Here is a 12,102-nt window from a genome sequence, read left to right as displayed (position 1 = left end):
GATGTGGTGGCAGGGACAGGGATGCCGTGGCAGGGACAAGGATGCCGTGGCAGGGACAGGGATGCCATGGCAGGGGCAGCGATGTGGTGGCAGTGAAAGGGATGCCGTGGCAGGGGGTGCTGTGGCAGGGACAGGGGTGCTGTGGCAGGGGCAGTGATGTGGTGGCAGTGACTAGGATGCCATGGCAGGGGCAGGGATGTGGTGGCAGGGGCAGGGGTGCCGTGGCAGTGACAGGGGTGCCGTGGCAGGGGCTTGGTGCTCCAGGCAGCCCACAGCAGCATGTGCCGTGCCAGGGTTGTGCCCGGTGCTCGGCCCCGCGTGCCCCCGCCCGCGGCTTTGCCGTGATGTTTTCGTGCCGGGTTCCTCTTTCTGGGATAATCCAGCAATAAACAAGCGGAAGAGCCCGGCAAGCCGCAGAAATTCCCCCCGGGAGACGCACGGAGAGCCGGGGGCCACGGTGCCGGGGTAAGGCTGCACCGCTTTGGGCCGGGGCTGGACTCGCAGCCCTGCTGGGGAGGGGTCTGTGCCCATCGCCCACCGCTCCGTCCCCACCACCCCGTGATCAGGTGCTGCTGCAAATCCCCCCGCCCGGGGACCGGGTGTTTGGAGCCTTTGTGTCCTGGTAATGCGGAAGAATCCCAGCGATTCGGAGCACGCGGAGGCCTCCAGCCCCTCAGCCTGGGGAGGCCGCGGTGGGGGGAGCGGGCAGGGGAGGGGGTGCTGACACCCCCACCCCAGGGCCTGGACCCCGGCTTGGGCACCCTGGGGTGCTGGGGGCTCCTCGCCCCGGCCCCAGCCCAGCAGTGCTGCCACTGGGGACACCTGGACCCCGTCCTGGAGCAGGAGGTGGGGGGACTCGGTGAGGGGGGCTGGTGGGGACCCCTCCCCTGCTGGGCTCTGGTCACCCGGCTGGAGGAGCAGCACCCCAGGGGCACCCTGAGGCCCAGCGCCTGTCACTTGCCGGGCACCGACAGCAACGGGTCCCCACGGCCCCCGGTTTTGGCGAGCTGCCTCCCCGCGGGGGGGCCGGGCCGGGTCTGGCCCGGGTTATATTCCATGATTGTTTCCAACTGCCTCATGGGATGTTCGAAAACAGGAACCTGAACCAGCCCTGGGAGAAGGCGCGTGCAGACGCACGTCCCTGGAGAGCTGCTCCAGCCCCTCTGACTGGCTGTGCCGGATGCCGCTGCGGTGCCCAGGGGGTGCCAGGGTGCTGCCCCCCACCCCCGAGGGACAGGAGGGGCTGGGGGCACTGGGCTGCACTGGGCTTCCCCAGTCTGAGGAAGGGGAGGGAGGCAGGATGCAGCCCTCCAGTCTGGGTTTGCCCCCCAAGTGTGGGGAGCAGCGAGCAGAGCTGAGGGGCTCTGTCCCCCCCATCTGCCTGGCACAGCAGCAGGACTCAGGCCGTGGGGTTGTCGGGGTGCCCCTGGAGACAGGTCCCCCAGCTCCCCAGGGCACTGCATGGTGCCAGGCCGGAGGTGGCCCCGGGGGTGGCACCGGGCACTGGGGTGCAGGTGCTGGGGAGGGAGCTGGGAGGGGGTACCCCGACTCCCACATCAGCCCCAGCCCAGATTCCCTGTATGGCTCCTCCAGACCCATTCCAGCCCCTCCAGACCGCCGCCCCAGCGCAGCCCAGTTACGCCCAGGACAGCTCCCTCAGCCCCATCCCAGCTCCATTCCATTCCCCCCGAATGTATCCCCCATCCCATCCCAGCTCCATCCCAGGCCCCCCGGACCGCTCCCCCAGCTCTGTCCCGGCCCCATCGCAGCCCCTCCGGATGGTTCCCCCCGTCCCATCCCGGCCCCGCTGCGGGCGGGCCCCGGGAGCGGCGGTGCCGGGGGCGGTGCGGGCTGCCCCCGCCCGTGGCTCCTCCCGCGGCCTCTGGGCTCCTCCTCACCGGCGGCACCGGGCCCGGCGATATTAAACCTGTGCCGAGGCGGGGAGCGGCAGCGCTGAGCGAGCCCCAGCCCCGACGTGAGCCCCGGCGCCCGCCCAGGTACGGCCGGACCCCGCACCGCGCCCGGGCTGTGGGTCGGGCACGGAGCACCGGGGGGGCGGGTGGGGGCGCAGCGGGCGGCTGGAGCCGAGCCCTTCTCTTCCCAGGTTCTCTTCCCTTCTCTTCCCAGTTCTCTTCCCTTCTCTTCCAGTTCTCTTCCCTTCCCCGCAGCCGCTGCCCCGGCCCGGCCCCGCCATGAGAGCCCCGGCGCCGGTTGCGCTGGGTTGCATCAGCCTGGTGCTGTGTCTGCTGGAGCTGCCCGCCTGCCTGCCCCTGCCCGCCGGCCGCTCGCCCAAGCGCAGGTGAGCCGGGACCCCGCGCCCCCCCCCCCCCCCCCCCCCCCCCCCCCTCCATGGGGCGGCTCGGTGCCCCCCCTGCCCGCCCCCCCCTCCATGGGATGGCTCGGTGCCCCCCTGCCCGCCTCCCACCCCAATGGGGTGGCTCGGTGCGCCCCTGCCCGCCTCCCACTCCGATGGGGCGGCTCTGTGCCCCCCACCCCGCCCAGGACGCAGCCCCTTCCCCTCCTCGGCTGCCCCGAGCCCCCGCAGCCCCGCCCCGCGTGGGGGGCTCCGTGCCCACCGCTCGCCCGTGCCTCCGCCGGGCACCCCCGTCCGTCTGTCCCGCCGGCCCGCCCCCGCCGCCCTCCCTCGGCCCGTCGGGGTTTAGGCAGGGCACGGCCTGCAGCGGGTCGGTGTGTCCGGCCGTCCCCGCGGCGGGGGGGCACGGGGGGCCCCCACCGAAGCCCCTTGCGCTGGCGGCCCGCTCGTGGGCAGGGTCCCTGGCACGGCCGGCTGTGCTGGGGGGACCAGCTCCCCGGGGAGCGGGGACAGACGGGAGCTGCGGAGGCTGCACGGAGCGGGTGGGCTGGGGTGGGGGGTCCCTTGGGCACCATCTCCCACCCAGACCCCCACCCTGTCTCTGCTGCGTGTCCCGTGCCTGTCCCTGCGGCGCTGGTGGCGATCCGGGGGGTGCGAGGTGGTGGATGCAGGGTGGGGGGGATCCCCAGCCCCCCCTGGGTCCCTGTGGGAATGGGGGAACGGTGCTGGGAGGGGGCAGGATGCGGCCAGCCATGCGGGGACTCACAGTGCGCGTGTGCCAGGGTGTGTGTGGCCACACGCGTGTGCGAGGCAAGGGGGGGCTGTGGGTGCCCACGGGAGCCGCGGGGTGCCAGGAATCTCCTGGCCAGACCCTACTGCCGGAGGAGGCACCTCGGGTCGGGACTGAACCTCCCGCAGCTGTGCACGCGTGGGTGCGGCTGTGCACGCGTGTGTGCACGCGTGGGTGCGTGCACAGGCTCCGCGGGCGCATGCTGGCGCTTGAGGAGCGGGTCCGGGCTGTACCCGGCGCCAGGGGAAGCGGCTGTCTGGCTCCGGAGGGATCTGCGAGCATCTCCTGCCTGGGGCACGGGAGGGGGGGTCCCCACTGCGGGGACAGGACCGGGGGACCAGGGCACCCTGGCACTGGACACAGCTGGGCAGCTCCTGCCGCGGCTGTGGGATGGCACAGCCAGGACTGTGTCTGCCATGGGCTGGGGCGTGGGGGTCCCGGGGTTGGGGGCTGGAGGTGTGGGGGTCCTGGGGAGGGAGCTCTGTTCCGCCGTAGGGGGTGTCCCGGGCCAAGGAGCCCCCAGCACCCCGGGGTGCCCGCAGCCGGGGAGCCTGGGTGCCGGCTCTGTGCCGGTGCAAAGGCCGTGGGAACGGAGTGGGCAGCGGCGGGGGAAAGCCGGAGGGAGCTGGGAGCTGTGGGAACCACTTTGTGGGAGATGAGGGGACTGCGGGGAGGTGCTGGTGCCAGTGTAGCCAGCGGCAGCCCTGGGGGATCGGTGGGCATCCCGCAGCATGTCCGGTGAGGCTCACGGAGCTCCAGGAGCAGGCGTGGGCGCTGGAGCAGCAGCGATCCCGTGGGACCCCACGCGCAGCCGGGTGCTCCGGGAGCTCGGCTGGGGCGGTTGCGTGCCGTGCCGGGGCGAAGCCAGAGCAGAAGCCAAGCGCGGGGAGGGAGGGGAACTCTGCAGCTGGCAGCCACCCCGCGGGACGCGGGCACGGGGGCTTCCCGGCATGGCAGGCTGGCGAGGCGCTTTGGCCTGGCAGCGCTCGACGGCTGCGGGGCCAGCAGTGCCTGGAAAAGAGCCGGCCAGGAAAGTCCCGCGTGCTGCAGCCCAGGTAATGCCGGGATGGGAAGGCCGAGGCCGCCGGTGTTTCCGGGCACCGGCCGCCTCCTGTAAACACATCCCGGGACGGGAAGGGGCAGTGGGTGCTCGCCAGCCCCCCCCGGTGCTTCCCGTCCCGGCAGGGCCGGAGGAATTTGGCCTCTGTCCCTGCTCCCGCGGCTGGCGGCCAAGCGGCGTCCGGCCTCGACCGGGGGGTGTGCCCTCCGGCACCCTGGCATCCCCGGCAGCGGGGGGACCGGCGGGCAGAGGGGGCGAGTGTGGTGCGAGTCCAGGGCTGCGTGTGCGCCGGGACGGCTGCACCGGGATCATGCCCCGGGCTGGGGTGTGCGGTGCGAGTGTGTGTGTGTGTGTGCGTGTGCACTGGGGTGTGGGCGTACCCACCCGTGTGCGGGGGTTCCGGTGCGTGTCTGTGTGCTGGCACACGCGTGTGCCTACGTTGTGGAGTGCGTGTGCACGCGTGTGCGTGCTGGGACACGCGTGTGCCTACGTGTGTACAGGGGTCACCGCGTGCGTGCGTGTCTGCACGCACACGGGGCCGTGGGTGTGCTGCGTGTGCTCAGGGCTGAGGGAGGGAGTGCGCGTGCTGGGACACGTATGTGCCCGCGTGTGCATCACATGCCATCGTGTGTGTTCACGGGTAGTAAGGGGGAGTGCACGAAGGGACGCGTGTGCATGTGCAGGGGGGTGCGGGGGCTCTGGCTGGGGTGCATCGGGGGTTGCCCGGTGTGCGGTGCCACCACGCGTGCCGGTGTGCAGGCAGGGCCGGTGCCACCCCCGCAGCTGCCCGGCGGATTCCTCCCGGGCAGCTGCCTAGAGCAGCTGTGGGTGGCACAGCCCGGGGCCGTGCTGTGGGTGCCCCCCGCCGCTGTGGCAGGGCTGCCAGCCACGGTCACGCGGTGCCATGGGGGGTGCGGGGTCCCCTCTGCCTGGGGGGGACACAGGGGTGTCGCAGCCCCACTGGTTTGGAGCGGGAGGGGGTGGCCCTTGCTGCGGCCGGGGCTGTGGCTGGCAGCTCCCACCACCGCCGCCACACAACGCCGGGCACGGAGTACGTGTGCGGCTGCAGGTAGCAGCTCCTCTTCTCTGTCTGCTGCCGCCGCCTCCTCCTCCTCCTCCTCCTCCTCCTCCTGACTCCGCAGGCCCGGAGGCTTGGGCAGAGCCGGGCAGAGCAGCTGGGGGGGCTGCCTGCCCCCAGCTCACCATGGCACCCCTGGCATGGCTCAGCACAGCCAACTCCTCTTGCCCACGGTGCCATGCAGCCCTCGCACCCCCAGGCTCAGCATGAGCGAGGGGCCAGGGACTGCCCCCACCGAGGAGAGGGGTCCAGGGGGCTGCTGCACTGTGCCCACCACGGTCCCATGCCCACGGGCCCTGGGGCAGCTGCCTTGTGGGGTCCCCTGGTGCACAGCCCAGATGGGCTTGTTCTCCCGGGGGGCTGTGCCCCTCGGCCAGCCCCCTGCCCCTGTCCGGGGTGCCGCAGCACTGCCCGCTGCCCCCTCCCACTGACCCCGCTGCCCGTCTCTTCCAGGGAGCCCCCGGACCGGAGACCTTCCCCAGCTGCACTCCTCGGAGACCACCCAGCACCGCAGCCCCCCGCCCCACCACAGCCTGCCGGCGGCCCCCGGCACAGACCACTCATCCCACGCCGTGGCCCAAAGCTCATCCCACGCCATGGACCCCGGCTCGGTGCCCGCCTGGCCCCCCGGCACAGACTGCTCATCCCACGCCACGGCCCGAAGCTTGTCCCGCGCCACGGCCCCCGGCTCATTCCTCGGCACGGTGCCCGCCTGGCCCCCCGACACGGACACCGCCTCATCCTGCGGCACAGCCGCCGGCACCCGCGGGGCCGCCGGCACGCGCACCTGCTGCGGGTGGGCTGCGTGCTGGGCACCTGCCAGGTGCAGAACCTGAGCCACCGCCTGTGGCAGCTGATGGGCCAGTCGGGCCGCCAGGACTCGTCCCCCATGAACCCCAACAGCCCCCACAGCTACGGGTGACTGGGGGGGTCTCCACACCAGACTGCCTGGCCCTATGCCACCTCACCCCCCGCCCTGCCCCGCGGGACCCCCCACTAAAGCGCTTCCAGAGTCAGACGTGGCTGGGCTCCCTCTGCACCTTCCTGGGGGTGCCCGGTGCCCCTTGGCAGAGCCTGGCTCTGGCCACGGCTCCGCCAGGGACACAGGGCCCGTGGGAGCATCCCCAGTGAGGGGGGGGGCTCATGTGCTGTCCCCAGCCAGAGCCCCACGGAGCGGAGAGGACCATGAGTTCGGGCCTGGGAGCCGGTGGCCCATGGTGGCCCGTGGTGACCCATCCGGCCGGGGCTGCCGCCGGCGGGTCCAAGGGGCGGTGGGGGATCGTGCTGACCGCAGCAGTGCTGGCACCTTGTGCAAGAGTTGGGAGGGGGGCTGAGCCCCTGGCCACGCTCCGGACTGACTCAGCAGCTCAGCACCCTGCCGTGGCACACTCGGCCATGTGGCGGGTGAACCCCACTGTGGCACCCCGTGGCATCCCATGGCACCCTGCTGCACTCCCCTCGCCCCCATCCCAGACTGCTCCTGCACCTGCCCAGGGCGGCATGGTTACGTGGGTGGGGGTCCTGTGAGGCCAAGGTGCAGGGACCCTGCTCCAGCCCAGCTCCCCCAGCCTGAATCGGGGTGTGGGGTGACCCCCAGCACCTTCCATTGGGGTCCCAGGTCAGGCTTGGCACCTCGGGGGGTCCCTTCCCAGGGTGGAGGCTGGGATGCCTTGGGGTTCCCATCCTCCCCGGAGGGGATGCCGTCCCCTTTCTGCACCCTGAGTGTGGGTGTCCGTGTCCGCTGTGCTGCCAGGAGCCCTGCAGAGAGGTGAGGAGCGTGTGCTGGTGGGTGCTGGGGGCTGGTCCCTGAGCAAGGGGGCAGAGGAAAGGCCAGGGTCCTGCACCCCACTCCTGCCCCATCCCCTCCCCATCCCTGGCCCCTGGTGCAGCCTTGGGCAGGCTGGGCACAGCCCCTGGCCCCACTGGTGACAGGCTCCATGAGGGATGGGACAGGGGTCTGTGTACTCAAGGGGACCCCGGGTCTCCCTGTCACCCCATGCTGTCACACCCCGGGGTGCCAGTGTTGCCCCTGTGGCCTGGTGGGGTGAGGATGTGTGGCCCCAGTCGTTGTCTCCCCCCCCCCCACCCTGAGCCTCCTTATCCCCCCATGAACACCCTTGTCCCTCCTGGGAGCAGCTTTCTCAGTCCCCAAGGAGCACCCCCATGCCCAGAGCACCCCAGTCCCCGGGAGCACCCCCATCCCCAGAGCACCCTCAGCTCCAGGAGCACCCCCATCCCCAGGAGCACTCTTGTCCCCAGAACACCCCAGCCCGCAGGAGCACCCAGCCCACAGCAGCACTGGGTGAGGGTGGGGGAGCACTCAGGGGTGCTGCTCCCGGCCCCTCTCTCCCCCTCCCCGGGGGTCCCGGCCCCCGCTCCAGCCAGCTGAGGGGGCGGGACGGGGACGGGACCGGGCCGAGGTGTCCCGGGGCTGCAGCGGGAGGTTCCCGGGCCGGGGCTCCGGTCCCCGGCCCCGGCGCCCCCCGGACCCTCCCCCCGGCTCAGGCCGGCCCCTGCCCGCAGCCCCCTGCCCCGCGCTGCCGGTTCGGCGGGGGGTGACGGGCCAGCGCCGGCCGCGGGTTGGCACAATAAAGCGTGCGAGGAGCGGACGCGTCCGGTGCGCGAACGGGACCTGGCACGGGGCGGTGGGGGGGGGCGGGCACCGGTTCTCACGGCCACCGGTGACAGCGGGTGACCGGCACCGGCTGCTCCTCGCACGCTGCCCACCGGTACCGTGCCCGCTGCTGCCCGCTCCGAGGAGCTACTCGGCCATGGCACGACATGGCACGACATGGCACGACATGGCAGCGCACGCGGGCGTGCGTCACCCCCGGAGCGCCCCAGCCCGGGGGTCGGGGGGGTCCCCAGCTCGGGGGGGCTGCAGCGTGGGGTACGCGGCTCCGGGGGGGCCAGGCCAGGCTCCCCGCCAGCCCCTGCCCACCCTGGGGGAGCAGCATCCCCCCACCCCACCCACCCCCCGAGCCCGGAGCCGCGGGCTCAAACATTAACCGGGGCCAGGTTAACGGGTGACCGGTTGCCCCCGGGGCGAGCTGGGCCGCCCCCGCGCCGCCCCCCGCGGGGATAAAGCCGGGGGGTCCCGGCGGCCGCCCCAGAGCCCGCGCCCCACCGCCCCCGCCATGAGGAGCCTCCAGGCGGTGAGTACGGGGGGGATCCCGCGCCCCACACCTCGGGGCCGACCCAGCCGCCTCGCCCCACATGGGGGGGGCAGCCCCCTCGCATGTCACCCCCACCTCGGGGTGCGGGTCCGTCCGGGTGCGCGCGGATGGCACACGCAGCCTCCCCCCCCCCCCCGGGGCCCTGGGGTACAGCCCCACAGAGTCGCCCCCCATGGGGTCTGTGCAGAAGCCCCGGGGGACCCCCCAGCTCTGTGCAGGGTGGGGGTCCGCACGGCTCAGCACCGGGGCTGTGGTCTTTTGGGGGGGACCCTCAGCCAGGTCGTCCCTGCAGTGCGGGTGCCAGCCCCACGGGGGACCCAGTCCCACGGGGACACTGCCCCAAGTGGGTCCCAGCCCCTACATGTCCCTTGGTGACACTGCCCTGAGCGGGTGCCAGCCCCACAGGGGACCCAGCCCCACGGGGAGCAAGTGAACGGTGGCCCCTCGGCAGGCGACACCCCATGGGGCGGGGGGGGAAGGGGGTCCCACAGCCGCTGGAGACCCCGCTGCTCCAGCCAGCCCGGGGGGCTGCCCCCCTCTCCAAAGGAACAGGCGGGCGGGCAGGACCCCAGCCCTGGGGGGCTGCAGGGTACGAGGGGCATCGGGCAGCACCCAAGGGCCTCGCTGCGGGGGGGCCGAGGCAGTGACTCCTGGGAGCTGCTGCCTAACCTGGGGGTGTCCCAGGGCCAGGACCCACCCCGGGCAGAGCGGGCAGCTCCCCCTGCGCCCCCCCACTCTGCACCCCAACGGGACGGCCCTCGCTCCGCACCAGGCATGGGGTGTGCAGTGGTGTGCAACGTTGTGCGGCACTGTGCAATGCTGTGCAGCGCTGTATGGTGCTGTGAAGTGGTGCATGATGCTGTGCAATGCCACGCAATGCCCCGTGATGCCACACAATGCCACGCAATCCTGTGCAATGCCATGAGATCCCATGCGATGCCACGCGATGCCGCTTGTTCGGGGCTCTCCTTGGGCGACGGTGTGGTCTCCATAACCTTCAAGCACCACCCTGTCCCGGGTGTTTTCTCTCTCTGCCCCATGGCTGTGGGGCCGGGGGCAGGATCTGGCCCCACTGCCCCAGCCCGGCCTTTCCCGACGCAGGGAGCCGACCCGTCCGAGGGGCCCGAGTCCGGCAAAGCCAAGTCCGAGTACCGAAACTACACGGTGAGCCCGGCTGGGCAGGTTGCTCTGCCACTGGGACGGTGGGGACCCCGAGGCAGCGGGGCGGGGGGGGTGCCCCAGGTGGGCGTTGGGGGGGTCCTGCTGCGCCAGGCTGGGTGCTGGGGGTCCCATCCTGCTGCTGGGAGAGGCTGGAGGAGCGCGGCGGGATCTCTGCTGCCCCAGGCCAGGGGCAGGGGGGGACGCTGGGGGGACTCCCCGCACACCCCGGACCCCCCCGGAGCCTGACACTGCGCTGCAGGAGGGGAAGCTGCTGGACCGTGTCTACAAGACCTACCTGCTGATGCACACCCACCAGACCGTCGACTTTGTGCGGAAGAAGGTGGGACCCCCCGGGGTGGCCTGTTCCTCCTGGGGACCACCCGCAGTGGGGGGGGGGGGGGGATGCCACAGCCCCCCCATCCTGAACCCTGGCACTGCAGGTCCCTTCCTGGTGCCCCATCCCCACCTGCCTGGGGGCCTCCGCTCCCCATGTGGCTCCGGGGAGGGTCCCGAGGGGTAGTGGGGTGGCACTGCCGGTGGGGGGGGGTGTCGCCGTCCCCAGCGCCCACCGTGTCCCCAGAGCGCCCAGTACGGGAGCTGCTCTCTGCGGAAGATGAGCATCATGGAGGCGCTGGAGCTGCTGGACCAGCTGGTGGACGAGTCGGACCCGGACGTGGACTTCCCCAACTCCTTCCACGCTTACCAAACTGCCGAGGGCATCCGCCGGGCACATCCTGACAAAGGTAGGGCCAGAGCCCCCCACCCCTCTGCGAGACCACGTCCTACGGCGGGGTGACGGCCCCACTTGCCCTCAGACTGGTTCCACCTCGTGGGGCTCCTGCACGACCTGGGGAAGGTCCTGGCACTTTTCGGGGAGCCCCAGGTGAGCGGATGGCGGGGAGGGGGCACGCTGGGGTCTGGGGGGTGCCGCCAGCCGGAGTTCCCTCCGTGGGCACCCGCTGCCGGGCTGGTGGGACGCCTGTGGCACCCCTCCACAGTGGGCCGTGGTGGGGGACACCTTCCCCGTGGGCTGCAAGGTGCAGAAGTCGGTGGTGTACGGGGACTCCACCTTCCATGACAACCCCGACACCAAAGACCCCCGGTACAGGTGAGGCCGGACCCCTGGGCATGGTGCCGTGGGGTTCCGCGTCTCGGGGTTCAGGGAGGGCTCCAGCCACGAGCCCCTGACCTGGCTCCATCGTCCCCAGCACCGAGTACGGGATGTACCAGCCTCGCTGCGGCCTGGAGAACGTCCTCATGTCCTGGGGACACGATGGTAAGGGCCAGGGGGGGCGGCTGGGGGGCACACAGCCCCCCCCAACCCCCTGTGCTGGGGGACTCGGGCTGGAGCCCTTTGCTCAGGGCAGGGGACGCAGCCCCAGCCGTGCGGGTTGGGGGGAGCTGCAGCTCTGGGGTGCCCGTCCCACATGGGGGTCCAGCCCCGGCCGCTCGGGCTCCCCCTGCACCCCGATTTCTCCCCAGAGTACATGTACAGAGTCATGAAGTTCAACAACTTCGCCCTGCCCAAGGAGGTGAGCACTGGGGGCATGGGACAGACCCCCGGGGCTGGGGGGCAGGTGGGCACCCCAGGGTGGGCTGGCACGTCCCCGTCCCTCCCCAGGCTTTCTACATGGTGCGCTTCCACTCCTTCTACCCCTGGCACGCGCATGGCGACTACCTGCACCTCTGCACCGACGAGGACCTCCGCATGCTGCCCTGGGTCAGGGAGCTCAAGTGCGTGGCCGGGGGGGGTCGGGGGGTCTCGGCCGAGGGGGAGCAGCCCCCGACCCTGACCCCCCCTCACTCCTGCAGCAAATTCGACCTGTACACCAAGCAGAAGGAGCTGCCCGACGTCCAGAGCCTCCGCAGCTACTACCAGTCCCTGATCGACAAGTATTGCCCGGGGCAGCTGTGCTGGTGAGCGGGGACCCCCCGCCCACCCCATGGGGACCCCCCACCTGCCCCCCCCGCAGCACCCAGCACCCCACGCTTGACCCACAGCTGCCTCACCGCCAGGAGCACCCAATAAACCTGCTTGTCATGCACCCCCAGTGCCAGTTGTGACCGTGGGCAGCCCCCAGCCCCACTGGGGTGGCACCAGGGGGTCTGGTGCTGCCCCCATCACCTGCCCCCTGGCAGGACAAGGGCCGGGCAGCCGCAGGGAGAGCCGTGGCGCTGGAATGTCAAAGGCTTTATTTAGAAAATTATAGGAAACCTCTGTGCTCGCAGCCGAGCCGCGGGGAAGCACGTTACAGCCAGAGCCCTTCTGCCAGGACAGGGGGCTCAGGGCAGGGGGACAGCACCCCAAATGCCCCGGGGGCAGCCGAGGGGGCAGGGCAGGATGGCACTGCCTCGCCACGGCTGCCTAAAGCCACTCCCGCCAGTGCCACACGCCCTGGCACTGCTGTCTGCGAGCCATGACCGCGCGATGCGTGAAGGCACGGGCAGGGGAGCGGGCAGTGAGCTCCCCCCGGGGTGGGGACCAGCCTGCTGCCCCCCAGCCAGAGACCCCCACCCCGAGGA

General features: G+C 72.2%; 2 protein-coding genes across 2 annotated transcripts; both read left to right on the top strand.

Annotated features, from left to right (window-relative positions):
• Positions 1 to 2,192: 2,192 nt before the first annotated feature.
• Positions 2,193 to 6,164, top strand: ADM2 (adrenomedullin 2). The gene is made up of 2 exons (XM_086609847.1): positions 2,193 to 2,299; positions 5,696 to 6,164. The coding sequence occupies exons 1-2, from the start codon at positions 2,193 to 2,195 to the stop codon at positions 6,162 to 6,164; spliced, it is 576 nt and encodes a 191-aa protein (XP_086465973.1).
• Positions 6,165 to 8,379: 2,215 nt separating this feature from the next.
• Positions 8,380 to 11,500, top strand: MIOX (myo-inositol oxygenase). Its single transcript, XM_086611164.1, has 10 exons — positions 8,380 to 8,397; positions 9,520 to 9,582; positions 9,839 to 9,919; positions 10,160 to 10,322; positions 10,395 to 10,462; positions 10,578 to 10,687; positions 10,788 to 10,855; positions 11,062 to 11,111; positions 11,201 to 11,313; positions 11,392 to 11,500. Exons 1-10 carry the CDS (start codon positions 8,380 to 8,382, stop codon positions 11,498 to 11,500), a joined length of 843 nt encoding a protein of 280 aa, XP_086467290.1.
• Positions 11,501 to 12,102: the final 602 nt, after the last annotated feature.

This window comes from Tauraco erythrolophus, chromosome 4 (assembly GCF_009769465.1).
Source record: "Tauraco erythrolophus isolate bTauEry1 chromosome 4, bTauEry1.pri, whole genome shotgun sequence".
Taxonomy (NCBI): Eukaryota; Metazoa; Chordata; class Aves; order Musophagiformes; family Musophagidae; genus Tauraco; species Tauraco erythrolophus.
The sequence above is the reverse complement of the archived record's forward strand: the minus strand, read 5'-3'. Positions and strand labels throughout refer to the sequence as shown.

Coding starts and splice junctions, on each gene's coding strand:
- MIOX (XM_086611164.1), top strand. Junction 10,323..10,394: donor CCGGGCACATCCTGACAAAG/GTAGGGCCAGAG, acceptor ACTTGCCCTCAG/ACTGGTTCCACCTCGTGGGG. Junction 11,314..11,391: donor CCCTGGGTCAGGGAGCTCAA/GTGCGTGGCCGG, acceptor TCACTCCTGCAG/CAAATTCGACCTGTACACCA.
- ADM2 (XM_086609847.1), top strand. CDS start 2,193: ATGAGAGCCCCGGCGCCGGTTGCGCTGGGTTGCATCAGCCTGGTGCTG. Junction 2,300..5,695: donor GGCCGCTCGCCCAAGCGCAG/GTGAGCCGGGAC, acceptor CGTCTCTTCCAG/GGAGCCCCCGGACCGGAGAC.